The sequence below is a fragment of the Corvus moneduloides genome, chromosome 4, assembly GCF_009650955.1.
Source record: "Corvus moneduloides isolate bCorMon1 chromosome 4, bCorMon1.pri, whole genome shotgun sequence".
Taxonomy (NCBI): Eukaryota; Metazoa; Chordata; class Aves; order Passeriformes; family Corvidae; genus Corvus; species Corvus moneduloides.
The window spans coordinates 35,499,203-35,518,865 of record NC_045479.1 but is presented as its reverse complement, the minus strand read 5'-3'; the positions used below and the strand labels follow the sequence as shown (position 1 = coordinate 35,518,865).

Here is a 19,663-nt window from a genome sequence, read left to right as displayed (position 1 = left end):
CTTGCAGTAATCAATGCGAAATGTTGCATTGGTATCACACGCTTTTCCCTTAAATGAACTTGTCAAGCATATAGGTTCACATCCTTTCTCCTCTTAATTACTGGAGTATACTACCACCAGTATCTCGCAGTGCCAGAAAAGAAAGGGTTGGAATACCAGGGATGAACATGATTGTTTAATGAGCCAGCCAGCGTCTCTTTGCTAGACTACAGTCCCCATTTGCTGTTATCTCTATCTGCTTCAGGCATTTTGTTTGTCATACAGTTAAGGCATGACCGAACATGCCATTCTGAGACTGTTCTTGTTAAATAAAACCTGTGGCTAAAACTGATAAAGGGAATGTCCTCTTACAGACACGATGTATGCCACCTAAAATTTTAGTCAAGTTCTTAAAAGTTAGAAAGTGAGAAAATAAAGTGATTTTTTTTGTTCTCAAGAAATTTTCATTTTCAGTTACAACTGCATCTTTCAAAACAACTTCTACCAGCAGCTAACTCATGAAAACACTGACTAGAAAACTCAAAATTTTCACAAGAGTAGAATATTCCAAGGCACATATTACATAACAACAAGCCAAGTAAACTGCAAAACCTTAGTTTTCAAACAAGCCTTCTCTATATGTAAAATAATAAAGGAGCAGACAGAAGATATTTGTAGTCCTCTTTGGAAGGGCTGCCTATCACAGAGAAAACATGCCCTTCCTTGGACCTGTAGTTGATTCGAAGCCAAGACCTTTCAGATGAAACCAACTGCACTTACTTTGGTTGAAGCCTTAGATGTAGAGCTGAATTTGGAGTTTGGTGGCTATCCCCAGGCACAAACACCTGTGACCTATCACTGGATTCTCTAAGCTTCTTTGTCTGGACAGGCAGCTTCCCATCTCACCCAGCACATTCTTGCACATCCCATTCAGTGTACTTGGTACCCCAAGCCAGCACCATTCCCTCTGAGCTCCCTTCTTACACCCTATCATCTGTGAAGTTCACAGAGTGCTGGCCTACAAATAGTTCATACACACGAAGACAGCTAGAGAAGTATGGTCTGGGCTAAATTCCTGATACAAGGCAGCACCTGTAATCCCTGAGAGCAACCCCTTTATGGCAGTACACAAGCCCCCATTTCTACGCAATTTCTATAGCTGTGTCCACGTGCAAAATTAGATCTCCAAACCATCCAGATGAAATCAAATAACAAACAGGTATTTGGAACCTTCATCAGCTAGAAGATCCAATATGACATTTGAGTACTGATTTTAATCCAAAGAGGAGAAAAGGCAGTCTCTGCTACGAATGCATGGCTAACAGAAAATGTATTCTATAATTCCCCTGTCAGATACTCCTCCCATACTTCCCTAGTCTCTTGTCTACTTTTCTGTTGATGACTAAAAATTAGTCTGCTTTTTAAGAATATATTTGTAATCTTAATGTTCTAAATTTATTATTTTAATACTAATATTAGCAACATCTAAGATGCACTTAAAACCAAACAAAAATGTTTTCATTTATTTTTTAAGCTTTTCTTTAAACACGAATCCTAATGGTAAAAACAGAGTCCCTCTCCCCAACTATCCGGTGATATTTTAGGGGATTCATTCATGATTAGTTAGTGCAGCTTCCTAATAAACAGTGTCCAAGTACAAGAACCATCCCTGCACAAAAGACAGAAAAATCTGAATCCTGTAAATTGAATAAAAGTAGATGATAATGGAAAAAAATTCAATTTAAAACTACGGAAAAATATTTTACAGGCCCTACTTTCTTTTTGCTAATCAACTTTTGGTACTGACCAAATACTAGTCCAGCCACAGATCCTAGTTCATACAGTCCCACCAAGCTTCCACTGGAGTCCTGCTATGCAGAACCAATGACTGCAGCAAACAACCAAACTTTTGTTTTAGATTTAGATCAATACCCTGAAATACTGGCTGCATAAATGCTACCAATTCAATTTCATGGGAAAATAAAGAGGTTTATTGAAAACTGAAATTTTAAACACTGGCTCATACAAATGTGACCAAACTAATTTTCACATTTAAGCTTAAACTCATACACATTTATACGAACAAGAATTTTGGTCACCTGTGTTTTAAGAATGGTTGTAACATACCTTTCATTTCAGAACCTATAATTAAAAAACAAATACACAACTTGACAGGAACATACTTTTCTTTCTCCCCTCTAACGCTCAAATCCTGCTGCTCTACTTTCTCTTTGTCATGTGCTCACCTCTTTTTACCAATACAAATTTTGTCTATCCCATATTCATTTTGGAGGTCTTGTGGAAAATTAAGGGAGAATCCAGCCATATAGTCACTGCAGATTTAAAACAGTTAACACTTATGCAACCCTGCCTGGTTTTTCCCAGTATTCTTCAAAAAAGTTGATTTCAGTCTCCATATTATGAAGAAAAGCAAAAGGCTCTACAAACACCATCTCATGTGCAAGTATGAGCACAGGATACAATATGCCTTCAACAGACCAAAAAATTAAAGTTAAGATAAAAATAAACCAATCAATCAATAGCACTAAAGAAAATCACCTCTGTTTAGAGAGCTGCTTTTTATTTATCATGTTCATGAACTCTCTCTAGACACACCAACAGAATTGTCTCTTCTAAACTATGTCTATAGTTAGCTATATTTCCTTATTATCTGCTTTTTTTAATATTAGGACATTTGTCATCTTTGTAGAAGTTCTGTAACATATTACAGGATAGACACATTTTGAATTTATCCTTCAGTTTAGCCTTTTTTTGTTATTTACTATGACTTCAGTAAATCTACTAAACTGCTCCTGAGTTTCTGCCTCAGGCTAAAAAATCCAAGCATATTTAAAGAAAGATTTTTACATGTGTATTTTAAAGGGACAGAAACCATTCCGTTCTGCCCAAGTGGTACAAAAGCTATTCTTTTTAATATTGCTGCTTCCAAACTGACCTCAGGCCCGTGCATAAGTGCACAATCTGCACTGATTTAAAAACAACTGTACTTAGGCAATGTAGTGGCAAGCTCACCAAACACTCTTATAGTGGGAAGCAACACTGACATCCAAAGGTCTGAGAAGTCAGCTCGAACATCACTGTATCACATTTGCATGTCCACACATCCCAGTTGCTTCCAGATGGAGCCAAGTCAGGTCAGCATGATTCATTAACCACAAGTTCAGCAGTGCACAAGCATCATCCTGGGCCTTCCACATTGATCCAAGGAGGATCTCCAAACAGAAGAGTAGCTATCCTCAACCTAAAGTAATAAGCTGTAGCACCTAAATACAAAGCTGTAGGGATGTTTACACTCATCATAACGGAATAGATATTAACTGATAGCTTGTACAGTGTAGGTAATTCTGGCTTCAGATCTCTTTTTTCTGGTCTCTCTGCTCAGGCCAGCAGTAAGTGATGAAAGCTTTAGAACATAAATGCATACAAACAACTTCCAGATCATTCTAAATAAACAGACCACAAAAAAAAATTATGAAAAATCAAAAAGGGAAGCAGAATGGTAGGTAGGAATACATCATGCATGCAAAAATACATCAATATCCCCATTTCCAAATCCTTGGTTTGATTCTGAAACATTCTTGCATCTCATAAAAAACGTAATATGCTATGAGAAGTGGTTTTTTGCATTGAGCTGCTTAGCAACACCTGCATTCAAATAGCCTCTGGGTAAGTTTGACAAAAACTGATTTGACATCTGATGAGCCCCATTTTTTTAAATGAAAGGAAGAAGCAAGCCCACAAATGGGATATATTAAAACACCCATTTATGTTTTAGACTCAAGAAGATTGTCAGATAAGGAGATACTCCTCAGTTTCTGCCTCAGGCTAAAAATAACTCCTAAATTTTGCTGTAGAAGTCAACTGCCTGAAGGGCAGTATTTCACACAAAGTAATTACAATGCACATCATCTTCAAGAGGATACAAGGTATCTTTATGTGCACTCACAGTACAAGTTTTGTTAATGTTTAGCTTATTTCTGTTTTCACAAAATTACCTTTAGGGTTTCTGTGTCTTTCTAGCCATTAAGAAGTACTACAGACTTTGTCCTTTTTCAATTCTTTCTATTAGTAATGGATCAAAAGAGAAGAGAAATGGGCTGAATAGGAAATTCTTTCACAGATGTGTTAGGACCAGCTAAATTCTACCTATGCCATTCAGAAGTATCTGAATGCAGGTACCTAAATATTTGGTTGTCAAGTGCAGGTCCCTAATTTAATTAAGAATGCTCAAAGTGCCCAATTCCAATATACTTCATTGGAATGCTTTATCAAGAGTATTAACACACCAAACATATGCTACTTAAACATTCAGCTTCAGAATTCCAAGTCTGAAAAACTACCACATTTCTGAGAATACTATAGTATTTACTACCTCTGTGAAAGAAATGTGACAATTTTTTACATCAAACGAACAATTTGTTTTCAACATCAAACAAATAAATTTTCAAACATCGTGAAAAACAATGACAAATCTGTAAGCTAATAATTTAAGCTCCAAACATATCCTTTACCTCTTCTCAGCATAACATAGCAGAAAGGAATGTAATTTACAATATGAAAAAAATAATGTGGACCATCTCAATTCATCATATCTCACCTATTTTACTAAAATAATAAACCCAAAGGACTGCTCTGTCAAATGTCTCTATATACAGTTTTAAATCTTTCAGCATTTCTTGGCATTTTACAGATGCTTGTAGCTTTTGTCTAATTGAAATGACAGTGTCATACAATCATCCTTTGAAGTACCCTATTACAGACACACACACACAGAACCTTTCATCTTGGAGTCAGTACATTAATTTAAAGAGAACTTTTTAACGTAAGGATCTCAAAGCCTTTATAAGAAGGAGAAAATGGTAACCCTAAATATGGCTGTGTAATAGATAGAAGTTAAACAACTCAGCACAGATCTAAACCACAATTTTCTACAGACAAAGCACTTCCATGCTCCACTCCAATTTCCACATTCCAAAATATCTAGATCTTTACTCAAAACAGATCTTACTCAAAACTACTCCTCAAAGGAAAACAAACTATAAACAAATAAAGATAAGCTTTTGACTGTGTTTCAGAGGCACCTGTAGCAGCTACCAGCTTCAGGAAAAATTACAAATCATTAAGTAGTACCTGTGAAAAGATAATAGTTACTAAAGCAGTATAAAGAACAGAGCAGTCATGCATGGAACCTTTGCTGGGTTCCAGGCTGTTTTCCTACATTCTGCACATCACACAACACAAAATGAGGAGAGTTGATCAGTAAACAGACGTAAGAGTAAGGTACTGCTAAGTACTGTTGTCTGACCAGAGATCAATATGACTTTTGAGATCAGACTTGTTGAAAACATGAAGTCATGGTCCTATTTCAGACTGGATTTAGTCTATAAAATTTAATAAGCTTCATCACCACAAATAAAAAATACACACACTGCATCTCAATCTGTGAGTAACAGTCTGGGACACAGACTACAAACACAACCGCTGCCAAACTTCAAAAAACTAAGGCTAATAAGGCATTGGCATACTTCTGGCTGGGCAAAGCACCGCTTAATTGATCAATATCAATAATAATTCCCAGTTCAATCTGCAAAGACAAAAAAGTATGTTTATAAAAGAAATTGGAATTATACTTTGTATCACTGATTGCTCTGTTCACTGCACTGTGGAAGAATTATCCAGATTAAATTTGTTCCAAGAGCAGACTAAGAGTTCCTAGGGCTCTTCTGAAATGGCTGCTCACCATATATTGTTGGTTTAAGACTTTTTTGATGTTCACTTTGTTTAATAATCTGAGTCAGAGTACCAGAATATTATTTAGCTCCTAAACTTTCCAATAAAGGTCATCTTTCAGAAGCTCAACAATCTTGAGGAACATATAGAGTAACTAGAAAACAGGGATCATGGCATGAGGCTAACAGATACCCCATTGAGTTTCTGGAGGGAAGAGAAGGAAATAATCATAGAGAGGTATCTCATCATATATGAGGGTTCTTAGAAATATGTTTGTATGCTAACAGTTTATACAAGTTGAAGAGACTGAACAAATATTTTGCAAATAAATTCATTTTAATGTCTATCTATTTAGCAATCTTCATACAGTGTTGCAAGTCTTTGAGACGAAAACTGAAGTGGCTAGAAAACCATTTCACAGGAAACACCAGACAGCATTTCTGCAGACCTTTTCCTGATTATGGCCATGGTAGGAGCAGGACACTGAGCTAGGTGGCTCTTCAGTCAGACACACTACAATTAGTCTTACTTTTACTGGTGTACAGAGAGGAAAAATGAAGCTAAAGAGCTTCACAAAGTAATTAAATACACCTTAAGTGCGTACAGTGGAAATCCCATGTTCCTACAAACACTAAACTGCACATTGCATGGAAAACAGTTCACAAAATATGTCCCAGTAACTACAGTGGACAAGTAGGACATGCACAAGTTGCTATAATTCACAAAAATAAGTAGCAGGGTCAGAAAGAGCTGAGAGGAGGAACAGTGAAAGAGGGGAAATCCCCGTCCCTCCTTGGCTTCTGCCTACCGCTATGGTCTCTCATACATCTCACAGATGTATGTGGCTTAGACACCATACATATACTCAGCTGTTATTTCACAACACTTTTTCCACATCTGAGTGCTACATGTATTTTGCCAAGTTATCCTACCTTTGTAGCTCACATCTTGTTATATCACCTATTTCTGCCAACTAAACAGGCCTGTCTAGACTGCTGCTCTTCCAAAATCCAAACCCATCTTTTTTCCAACTGTCCCAGGCAGACACCAAGTGTAGACCTAGGCTCTTTGCAGTAGTGCATGGCTGGAGAAAATGGATGTAAATTTAAAGGACAGTCCAAAAGAAAGGAAAACACTTTCATCTCAAGGACAGTCACGTCCTGGTAGCATTGCCCAAAGAAGCTGTGCAGACTTCGTCCCTGGAGATTTTCAAGATCTGTCTGAGTGCAACAAGATTGAATTCAAGACCTCCTGAGGTTCCTTTCAACCTTAATTACACTTAGATTCAATGCCTACACAAAGAAAGCAACCAGCCCTGCCTCAGACTGTGCTTCTACAAGTCTCTCACCTACTAAAAAGCTTCTGACTTAAGAGATTGAAGACATCAGTCTCTTACTTAGGTTGCAGATCAAGAAAATTAATGAAATACTGCATAAAACACTGTGCAAAGCCCATACCTAGCACATTGGTTTTTTACATATTTTGTTTGAAGGTGAGTAATAGTTGAGAGTTAAGATAAGTAAAAATGGCAGATGGCAGGGCATTATTTTTGTTTATCTGATGGGTTTTTTTCAGTTAGGTCATTTGTTTTTTTAAGCTTACCTTCACCCAGGATGATGTTTTTGTATTTTGTACCAAACAAGGCTACATCTAAGATGGTGTGATTATTACATGGTAGGACTACACAACAGAGTTGAAGATAAGATTTGCAGGCCTGGATAGTAAGAGAGATTTAAATGTTCCATTCGGTTCTTCATAGCAACATGCAAGCAGATCAAATACAGTAAAATCCTGAAATAAAACATCAGGGTTGTGGTTTTTATTTTAATTTCCCATGACCTTGTGCAGCACAGAAAATAAGTCATCCACTTAGTCTTCCAATTAAAATTCTTTAAATACACAACTCCAGCTTTGGGGAAAAAAACGCTGCAGAAAAAAACCATACATGAGTTTACACATAAGTAATGAATGTAAAGTAGATATAGTTTTAAGAACTCAGTACAGTACCAACTTGTATGAAACTAATCAACAGCAGCCCTTCCAACAGCCCCCTGTACACATCAAGGTAATGAACTTACAAAACAACTATGCTCCAGAGATGCAATGAACTATGCATGAGAAGTTCATGCCAATAAATATTCAGCTATTCAATTAATATTATTGTATTTAATTTACAGTTGGGGTGGGATTTATTTTTTAACTTTCCTTGTGCAAAAGGAATCTATTTACCACACACTCTTACTAGGATATACAGAAACTACATTTCTGACTCTGGATTTTTTTTTTGTTAAGTATTAAAGAAAGATCTGCTCAAACTCACTTGCCATTAGAGGTGCATGAATATTTAAGCTGCACAACAGAAAACTGAAATAGGCTAAGGTATAGTCAAGAGTTTGACTGGTTTTTGCTTCTCTCACAGAGGAGGTAGAGAGTTATTTGTTTTGGGAGGTTTTTTGTTCTTTTTTAGCTTGGTTCTTTTGAAAGCAACACCATCTAGGACATAGTAGATTCAAAGCACAAACAGACTTCTGGAAAAGTTAGCAGGCAAGTATGAAGACATTATAAAATAATTCAGGAGACATTTCAAAATAATTCAAAAGGTTTGTCATGGTTTATGAATGACTCTGGAAATTATTCCACTCACGGTTTTTACTCTCCTGTAGCCTCAGAGAAAGTTACATCTGTGGAATTCAATAGAGAAGAGTTCTATTTTTTACTTTTTTCCAGGTTTTTTAATTAATAATTTATACAAGTAGCTCTTACAAATAGAAAAATACTGGTTTGAAGACATAAATCACAAATAAATCCCACATCCCAGTCTAGACAGAATTCTCACTCTTTTTACTACAAATGCTCTCCCTTTCCCTTTTTCTGAGGGAATTATCTTCAGCCTACAGTAGAAAAATAAAAAGTTAATTACAGACTAATTTACTTTTAGCTTTGGAACTTAAAAAGTAAAATACATTTTCACTAGAAGTAGTCAAAGCAAAGTCAAAATAAGAAAATCTAAAATGCATACAGTCTACAATTTTTTCCTTCTAGTACAGAAACAAACCAAAAGTCTAATTTTATCATAAAATTCACTTTTTTATTCCAATTGCCCCTTTCCTGATAAATTCAGTAAAGGAATCTTTCAGTAATTAGTTCTGAATATTCAGGTCAATAATTCAGGAGATGAATCAGGTTCCCCAAAGTTACAAAAGCATTTTGAAGACGTGACAATTCCAAACACTGAGATTTCAGATGCAGGAACTTTGGAACGCTTCTCCATTTATCCTTTCATTTTTTCAGCTTCCAGTGTTTACTCATGAGGTTATTATTTCCTCCACAGCTATGAATATTAGCACTTACTTTTGCAAACATTATTACCAATACCTGAGATTTCTATTTAATCCCATAACCTTCAGTAGACAGTGCTAAATAAGTGTTATAAGAAATGACTTAGCAAAGGTGGGTTCAACTGCAGAATGAGCCCAAAGCACCAACTCATTATTCATCACAGTCTCAGTAAAATACTATAGTTTTAGGCATCCATAATATTAAATACTTCAATTTTAAAGTATCTCAAGTTTCCCACAGAAAATCTGTTTTAGTATTGCTCTTCCAAAGTTCCAATCTATTTTACTATTGGTACCTGAGACAATACAACAAAGCAACAAGATGGACTGACCACAGAATTACAGAATGGGTAAGGTTGGAAGGCAACACAGGGGGTCATCTGGCCCAACCTCCCTGCTCCTGCCATCTTTCAAACAATCGATTTTTTTTTCTGCTGACTTGGAAAGAGCAAAAGTTTTCCACCACTTCCACTGCCAAGAAGCAACTAAAAAACCCTAAACATTTTCTCTCATATAGACAATTTTACAATTCAGCTTCAACAAGTACTGTTCACAACTCTCATACTAGGGTTTTCTGTACAAGCAATCCCAGAAATATTGGAAGTTTCATTTTAAAAATTCACCTTCCCAAAATTGCACTTAGAGATAAATGCAGAGTCAAAAGAATTAGAGAGAAAATTAACAACTTCTGCTACTTCTCCATCACCATCCTTCCCACTCCAATAGAAACAAGGGCTGGAATTGAAAAGAATTAAGTATGTAAATAAATTGGTATTTTCTGGTAGAGTCCTCTGGATTCCACATGGAGGTACTGCCCTACAATCTACTAAAACAGCTTGTTGAATTCAGTAAGTGATATATATTGCCTCTTTAAGAGAAACAAAATCATTTCCACATATCTTTTCCATTAAAAACTACTGCACTGCCCAGCCTTATTCCATAACAGCATTATCCTAGAGCATAGACTAAAATACCCTGAGTTGGAAGGGATCCACAACCATCAGGGTCCAACTGCTGACTCCGCCCAGGACATCCCCAGAAATCACACCATATGCCTAACAGCTTTTTCCAAGTGCTTCTTGAACTCTGTCAGGCTTGGTGCTGTGACCACTGCCCTGGGGAGCCTGTTCCAGTGCCCAACCAACCTGCGGGTCAAAAATCTTTTCCCAATAGCCAGCCTAAGTCTCCCAACAGTTTATATGACCAGTCCTATCGCTGGTCACCAGAAAGAAGAGATCAACCCCTGACCCTCTGCTTCCCCTTAAGAAGCTGGACACCCAACTGAGGTCTCCTGTCAGTCTCCTCTTCTCCAGGCTGAACAAACCAAGTGACCTCAGCTGCTCCTCATACAGCTTCCCCTCCAGGCCCTTCACTATCTCCGTGGCTCTCCTTTGGACACTCTCCAATAGCTTAATGTCTGTTCTATATCATGGTACCCAAAACTGCCCCCAGAACCTGAGGTGAGGCCGCCACAGTGCAGAGTGGAGAGGGACAATCCCCTCCCTTGCCCGGCTGGTGATGCTGTGCCTGATGCACCCAGGACAGGGTTGGCCCTCCTGGCTGCCAGGGCACTGCTGATTCATGTTCAACTTGCCACCAACGAGGACCCCCAGGTCCTTTTCCACAGGGCTGCTCTCCAGTGTTACATTCCCCAGTCTGTCTGTACATCCAGGGTTGCTCTGTCCCAGGTGCAGAATCCAGCACTTGTCATTTTTAAACTTCACAGGGTTGGTGACTGCCCAGCCCTTTTATTTGCCAAGGTCTCTCTCTGCCCTCATGGCAGTCAACAGCTCCTCCCAACTTAGTGTCATCAGCAAACTTACTTAGCATTCCTTCCAGTCCTGTGTCCAAGTCATTTACGAAGATGGTTAAGAGCACAAGGCCAAGGATAGAGCCCTGTGGAACCCCACTAGTGACAGGTCACCAGTCTAATGTAACCTCATTCACCATAACCCTTTGCTCACAGCTGCTCACCCACCACGTGATGTGTTTATCCAGCTGTGTGCTGAACATTTTGTCCAGAAGGATACTGTGACAGACATTATCAAAAACTTTACTGAAATCCAAAAAGATCACGACTGGCATCCACAGATCAACTGGGGACTCACCTTGTCATAAAAGGAAATTAAGTTTGACAAGCAAGACTTGCCCCTCATTAACCTGTGCTGCCTGTGACCCATGACTGCACTGTCCATCAGGTGTTTCTCAGTAACTCCCAACATAATCCCCTCCATAATTTTACCAGGAACTGAAGTGAGAGACCTGTGGTTACCAAGGACATCCTTCTGGCCCTTCTGGAAAATTGGGACATTTATCAAGTTCCAGTCGATTGGGACCTTTTCAGATTCCTGAGACCACTAAAGAATCATTGAGAGAGGGGTTGTGATGACATCAGCCAGCTCTTTGAGTACCCTGGGATGAACCTCATCAGGTCTCACAGACTTCGAAGGATTCAACTGGTTCACCGGGAAATATCATTCTCACAGTCATGGTTCTCCAGCTCAGGGCACTGGGACTCCAAGAGGCCACCACCAGTGTTGAAGACTAAAGTGAAGAAACCATTAAATGTCTCTGCTCTGTCTACGTTCCAGTTTGTGAGGTGACCATCACATAATGAGCTGATATTATTTCTGTACTGCCTTTTGCTATTAATGTATTTCAGAAAGCCCTTTTTACTGTCTCCCACAGTTCTGGCCAGCTTCAACTCTGACTGAGCTTTAGCTACACAAATTTTCCCTCCCACAGAGGTGAAACAGCATCTCTGTAATCTTCCTGTGTCCACAAACATTACTTCCACTGGACATACACTTTTTTTTTTTGCCTTAGCTCCAGAAGATTCCTGCTCAGACAAGTTAGCCTTTTGTCTCACATGCTTGACTTCCAGCATTTTCAAATTACCTGCTCCTGTACTCTTAGAACATGGTACTTAAGTGACCAGCACTGATAGACCACAGCACCTTCAAAAGCATCTTCCCAACGGACCTTACTCACCAGTTCCCTGAGCAGCCTGAAGTCTGCTTTCCTCATGTCCAGGGCTGATGCCACTGGCACTTCAGGCTGGCACTTTTCCTCCCGTAAACAGAGATTCTAAACTTGATTGCTTCATGGTCACTGTGGCCAAGACAGCCACCAATCACTCCACTCCACTCACAAGACCCTCTCTGTTAACAAGCAACAAATCAAGAAGGGCACCTTTCCTAGTCAACTCCCTTAGCATCTATATAAAGAAGTTACCATCCAGGTGTTCTAGAAATCTTCTGGACCTGTCACCGCTTCACACAGCCGCCAGCTGTATGGTGCTCTTAGTTAATATCTGGCAAGTTGAGGTCCCCCATAAGAACAAAGGTGGCTGATTTATAGATATCCCTTAGCTCCTTAAAGGATAATTCATCAGTGCTGTCATCCTGGCTGGGTTGCCCATAGCAGACTTCTACTATGACGTTTGTCCCTTAATCCTTACCCAGTAGCTCCCAACTGTGCCATTGCCTACTCCAAGCTCCACACATTCCAGCCCCTCTATTACCTACATCACCTCCTCACCTCACCTTCCCCGCCTTATTTCTCCTGAAGAGCCTGTAATTGTCCACTGTATAACACAGCAGTCACAGGACTCATCCCACCAGGTTTCACTTATGCCAAAGACGTCACATCTCTGGGACTAAGGAAGCCGTCTTGCTTGCTCCTCTTGCTGTGTGCATTGGTGTAGGAATGTTTCAAGTGCAGTTCATTGTAGCGAACACCTCGTGGGGAGGACTGAAGGACCTCATGAGCACAATTCGTCAAATTTAGCCATGCAGTTTCATTGCTTATCACAGTTAAACCTGGTTTCTCCCAGGCTTGCCAGTGATAAGCAATGGGGTGGGCACACCAGGCTTGGAAGGTACACACACAGCAACTTAGAAGCTGCTACATGGATTCTGGAATTGAAAGTTTTCCAGACTTTTAAGTTTGTTAAAAATTTAGTTGTGATTGTTTTTTTTGACCAAATAAATTCCAGTACCTAGCTATGTCAGGATATTAAAGCATACTCTCAAACAAAACAAAAATTAAAAAAAGAAAAAAAAAGATAAGCTTACCATGTGCTAAAAAAAGATGGAAAGAAGAAAACATGCCCTTGAACAGGTATTGTCAGGAGACTTGGTCAAAATCAGAATTCACAAAGGTATTAACAGCAAAACAAACTGGATATGAACAATCTCAATACAATTCTTTTACCAGAACCTGAAAATGCTTGTATTCACCCTGCCACATCTGAAGGAAGAACCATAAATGGAATCCTAGTAAGATGTGTTCACTAGACAAAGTCAGCAGAATGGCTTAACCTATCATGAATAGTTGTCCAGGTCAAATAAATCTATTTCAGACTTCCATTATAACACTACTACATCTGCATGGATGGTAAGGGTAACAGTGGTCAGATGCAGGGATTTTTTTCTAGTACTTTGAACAACCACTTACTGAGGCTTTTTTTTTCCCCCAACACATGCAAAAAGAAGCAAGTTGTTTTACAATACAACAGATGTTAGACAATGGAAAGACACTACCTCATTAATCTCAAGATATAGTAGGAAGAGACTTCAATCGTCAGGTAGGAAATCACTAAAAAAGATAATGCTGAAGACAAACTTCTAATCAAAAGAGCTCAACATCTAGTACAGGATTCCACTCCTCTCTAGTTTCCAGCCATTCAGAGAAGGATTTCAATTCCTTTACAACACACCCAGTAATTGCTATGCCCGACATAGGCAGTACCTAAATTTTCTTCAAGTTTTTCCAACTGGAACACAGCAGTTTTCAATTGGTCTCCTCAGCTGAGCACACTGGACTTCTCTAGTAGCAGGAACTCTCTTTCCCCACAGAAAGCACTGCTCTGCTTCCTTCCAAGGTGTTGCTCAGTATGACACCTACCAAGCCCCAAATACGCAGTGCCTTCTAAACAGACAGGTAGACTCCTGACAGGGAGCCATCAGCAGGGATGCAAGAAGTTATATCCTTACTGCTGTTCATAAGACAAAAGATGAACACAGACTGCTTGAATATTCTTTGAAGAGTCCATACTTGAATCACTTCTACCTTTTCACTCCAGTATTTCCCACGAATAGGTCAGGAGACTGTTGCGTCTTGGGTCTGGCAGCCTCAGGTACAAAATACACAGCTCAGCGTTCCTTACACCTTTTTAAATCATTCATTAACATTTGTTATTAACAAAAGAACACTTCCAAACTTAAGATGACTTCCATCTGGTTAAGTAAAAATGTAAACTTTATCTATACTGCACACATTACATAAAACCCAGCTATATAACTGTCCTTCCAAATGAATTAAGATTTTGATTATATATACACCTTTTTTAAAAAGTAACCATAAAAATACTTGTTATTCTCCTTTCTGGAGTTCAGAAAAAAACCCCAAAAAACATTACTCACACAGCTCTACCAGCATAACCCTCAAATGTAAACTTACAGAAGTAAAGCTGCAGTTTCATCAGTACAGCTTTGTTTTGCTTGGAGCAGGACAGAATTACAATACAAAACATAACTGTCACCCTATATGTGGGTCCTCACAAAGCACTGTCAGTAAATAATGGGAGCTCTGTGTTTCTTGAATAGGCACTAGCACAACTGCAAATGAGAAAAACACTGCAAGTAAACTCACCTGCAGCAAGTGAGTACCTCCAAACCGAGAAACACATTCCAAACGTAATTTAAAATGGTTATAAATTTTAATATTTAAGGAAGGAAACATACATAGTAATGATAATTGCATGTAATTCAATTACCTTTTACAACCTGAAGAATTGCTATGAGTCAACAAAACCCAAATCCCACAGCACTTAATATTTAGAACAAATCCAACTTTCAAGAACCTACTTTAGGATCACTGAAAGGGAAAACATTGTAAGTGTTTCCAAAGCCATTTTCAAAAGTCACCATTTTTTAGATAAGTAGTAGTGCTGAGAAGGTAAAAACCAGACTTTACTTTTATCATGGTGGTCTCTAAATACAAAGCATTGTCAACTCCCAACCTATCACCATGTGTTTTCACAGCTTCCACAATGGCTTCTGTTCTCTGCCAATTCCAATACAAAATACATTTAAAACACAGAACTCTTTAAGAACTGGCTCTATTACCTTCCCACTGAAGGGGAGAGAAATTCATCATTAATGAGTAATAATCTGCTAACATTTTTCATGCCTATTTCAAGATAGCTGAGACAACACAAACTGTTCTTATTCTGACACCTTTCTGATCATTAAATTCTCCAGCTTCACTGCAACTGAAATTAAATCCTACTTCTTCGGAGCAAAACCTATTTTTGTATTCAATTTTGGGTGGAAAAGCTTCTAGGCACTTTGTATCTTCTAGGAGTGCATTTTTTCAACAGGTACCCATTTTCATTTCAGAGGATCTTATTACTGGTCTCCACCACAGCGGCATGATGATCATAAAAGGGACATATTTAGCATAAAATGTCTACTTCATCCTTAGAAAAATTATTTCCTTGAAAAATAAGACAATGAAACACCCAGCAAAGCTCTAAAATAACATCCCCTGAGAAGTAATTTTAAAACATACACCAGGAAGAGCTACAAGTGTCAAGTGGTTAAATTCAGTGTGTACTACTACCAAGTCACTATGTACTGCACAGGAAAGCTATGCCTAGCATCTAGTGAGAAAGACAGCAAGAAACTGGAGTGTTGCAGATTACTCCAACAAGCCATCATCTACATCACAGCCTTCTTTTGTCTGAGAACTTCATCTGACCAGGTTGAATCAATACTTTAAAACATCTTCTCATGACTACACAGCTGTATGAAAGACACGACAAGAAAATAGCCTGCAAAGCATTAACTGGTAAGTAGGTACTCACATTTGACACTGGAGACTGTTTTTGAAGCTGTTCACCACCAGGAATGATCTAGTGTTCCCTAGCTAAACAATTCCTAGGAATGCATTTAAGAAAGGTGAAATACTGAAAAGAGAATGCTTTGCGTAAGTATACGCCAGTGAAAAATGCAACACTTACTAGCAGCAAATTTCCCCAATAAGACCTTGTACAACAGTTATCTATGTTCGTTAAAATTTGACCCCAAAAACGTGATGAAATGCTTAATTGCTAGTTATAGAAGCAATTAGTATAAAGGTACAAGAAGTTTCCAAGAAGTGCCAGCACATGGTGACATGCAGCAAAGTTTAGGCCCTCAAAAACATGGGAGTGGGTGAGAACTTGTTTCTCAATGCCTAAATATGTTACCTTTAAGAAATAAAGATACTCTTTAAAGTGCAGCAAATTCGAACACAGGATTCTAATGGCTGCTGAGCAAGGAATGTGTTTTCCTGGAAAGCAAGACATATTTTGAGTAATACTTTAACAAAACAAACAAACAAAAGCCCCAACCATCACCAAACCCACAAAACTAGGAAACCCCAAACCACATCACCCAAAAACTACCAGAAGAACAGTAGTTCAGAAACTAGTTCAAAGAACTGGGACATTAGTCTCAAAGAGCAAAAAGAAACCCACTGCCCAAAACCAATCAACCAAAGAGAGTACAACTAGGGACAAGGTACACACACACACAACAGAGACCTCTAAAATATCATGTCATACAACCCCCGCTGCAATGTGCAAAACCATTACTGACTGGGCTAGGACTACTTCCCTTAGAGAAGCAAAGATACAGCATTTTAAGGTTCCTATAAAAGGCACAGGGGGCAGGTATTTATGGGGGGTCCATATAAAACCATCAAGATACAGTCTATAAGGCTTGCACAATCTGAAAAAAGCTAAAAGAATTCACTTGTATTCACCACTGTACAAAACAATGATACTGAAGTCCTATGCCAAAACTCTTCACTTCAAACTAAAGGGCATGCAAGTAATCATTCTCAAAAACCAGACTTACAAAGATTTCTACTGTTCCTAAAACTCATTCCTCAACCTTCCAAGACCACCACGCATGAAAGTGTATACTGTGAAAGTGCCTAGAATGTCACAAACTGATGTTAATCACTTCAGGTGTGAAGAACATCATTTCATCTTCTCCTGCTGCTTCAGAAACAAAGATCTTTAATTTTCTGGAATTACTTTAATAATCTATAATATTAACTAAAAGATCTACAAGTTTTTTTCTACAAAAATATGGTGGTCACATTACTAGTGCAAAACTGTAGACAGAAATCCAACTCTGTTCAAAGTTTCCTGTGGCCTTTCTTATTAACTGCAAAACAAGCTAAAAGCTTAGTTATCATTCTTCTGAATTCCTCTAGGAGTATTACAAATCAATGCCAGATTTTTTATACTAGTAGCAAACCGCAGAGGACAGTGGTGTTGGCTGATAAAAATATCTTCCTCTGCCTTAAAAAAAATGCTCTTCAAACCACTACATTTTTTCCAGTGCTGTAAATTCTTCTGGGTTCCAAACTGAATAATATTTACACCTGAACATCTATTCCAACCTGATAAATCAATTTTCTCTCATTACTATTGTTTTGACCATACTTTAACAAGCACGTGTCTCAGTTTGATCCTTCAAAAGCTTGGAACTTACTCTCTGTCGACAAGAAGCTACTAAGAGAGAAGAAAAAAGAAAAAAAAAAAAAAAAGCCGCAAGTTATGACAGGTCTAATTTATTGAGGATAAATGACACCTCATCTGTCCGTCGCTTGGGATGCCGCCCTGCCCCGACCCCGGCGCGGTCCGTCCGCCAGGCGCGGCCCATCGCTCTGCTGCCCGCATGCGGGGAGAACGCCTCGCCCCGCGGGGAGCCCGGGCACGACCGGCGAGCGCTCAGCAGCAGCACCGGGGCTGCGCCCGGCGCCCCAAGCGGCGACTCAGCAGCGGCCGCGCCCCCCCGTCCCCGCTCACCTCGGCGGCCGGGATGTTCACCACACCTGTCGATCTCCTCTTCTCCCTCAGCTTCCTCTTCTCGATCTGCCCCTTCCCCTTCCTGGCGCTGGGGCCCGAGCTCTTTCCCTTGGCGGCCAGCTTCTCCTCGCCCTCGGGGGAGCCCGGTGCGGCGGCGGGCTCGGCCCCGCGGCTCCCCGCGACAGCCGGTGGCGGCTCCTTGGCGGGGGCGCCGCGGCCCAGGGCGGCGCTGGCGAGGCTGACGCAGTTCAGGGCCCCACCGGCGGGGGGCGCCGCGCGGTCGGGGGGCAGGTTGTTGTTGTTGTTGTTCAGCTCGGCGGAGGGGCCGCCCCCCGCGGGACGAGGCTCCCCCCCACCCGGAGCGCCCGGAGCCAGCGGTGCCTGCTTCGCCCTCATCTTCTCCCGCTTGGCTTTCCATTCCTCCAGAAAGTCCGTGGTGCTGCCCCCGGCGCTGCGGTAGCCGCCGGTCGCCATGTTCCCAGCGGGCTGGACGGCGAGAGCGCCCCACCAGCACCACCACCACCGCCCGCCCCGAGGCGGCTCTGCTGCCGCCCGGAGAGGAGAGGTCCCAGCGGGTCGGGCGGGAGAGACGGGGGCGGGAGAGACGGGGGCGGGGAGAGAGGCTCGGAGAAGCACAAACACCCTGGAGAGAAACAAAAGGGGGGACGTGAGCCGTCCCACCGTACTACCCATTCCCGTCCCGCCACCTCGTCAACTCCCCGGGAAGCCCCCGGCCCCGGGGAACGGGTCTCCATCACCGCCCGCCCTCGCACGCTCGGCTCCCACGGCTCGGACCGAGGCGCCCATCACTCCCCGGGGCTCCCCTCACCCCTCGGCGCGGGGCCGCCCGGCGGTACCCGCCTCCTCCGCCCGCCCGCCCGCTGCGGCCACGACGGCCACGCAACGCCGTCCCTCGCCCCCGGGCCATCGCGTGCCATCCCCCCGCCACCCGCTTGCCTGCCCGGGGAGCCGCGTTCCCGCGCGCAGCAGGGCGGGGCGAGCACGGTCGGCGCTCACCTCCCGCCCGGCGGGGCCGCGGCTCGGGCGCTGCACAGCGCCGGCGGCACCAGGTGAGCGGCACCGCCTCCCGCCGTCCCGGAAGGAGCGGCGCAGCCCCGAGCCTTCCCGAGCTCCCTCCCCTTTCCCCGTCGCGGCGCGGACACAGCCGAAGCCAGGGCGGAAACTGCCGAGATGGCCTCGACAATGGGGTGAGGGCAGGGAGGCCCCGCCCGGCCCGGTGCGCGCCGCGACCCGACCGCTCCGGCTGCCGGCCCGCAGCGGTGCCCCGGCACCTGCCCCGGGCAGTGCTGGCGCGGGAGCGGACACGGACCTCGGCGCTCCCGACGACGGGGGCTGGAGAGGGCGAGGGGCGCCGCGGCAGGAGCGGAGTGGGGATGAGCGGGCCGGGACGCCACTAGCCCCGGGCCGCGCTCCGCTTCCCGGGCGGCTTTAACGGACGCGGGCGGAGGCTGTCGGAGCCCCGCCAGGAGGGGCCGGAGAACGCGGTCTGGTGTCACACCCCTCCGCGGGGGCTTCGCCAAACCCGCCCCGCACCTGCCGGAAAGCCTCGGCTGAAGGGCCCCGACGTGCGGCCGCTTCCCGCGGGGCAGGTGCGGAGCTCGGCCCTGGGGCGGGGCGGCTCCCCGGCACCGCCGGCCGCTGTCACCGGCGGCGAGCCGAGGAGCCGCACGCGGAGGCGGCTCGGTCAGCCCGCGGCTTCGCTGTC

The 19,663-nt window shown here is 42.2% G+C and overlaps 1 protein-coding gene across 1 annotated transcript in view; it reads right to left on the bottom strand.

Moving 5' to 3' along the window:
• PAWR (pro-apoptotic WT1 regulator) overlaps positions 1–19,067 on the bottom strand; it is a 78,375-nt gene extending 59,308 nt beyond the window's left edge. Inside the window, exons 1-2 of the mRNA XM_032106676.1 lie at positions 18,955–19,067; positions 17,938–18,580 (exon numbers count right to left, since the gene is read on the bottom strand). Coding sequence (XP_031962567.1) covers positions 17,938–18,411 — 474 coding nt within the window. The 5' untranslated portion in view covers positions 18,412–18,580; positions 18,955–19,067. The remainder of the gene's footprint in view (positions 1–17,937; positions 18,581–18,954) is intronic.
• Positions 19,068–19,663: the final 596 nt, after the last annotated feature.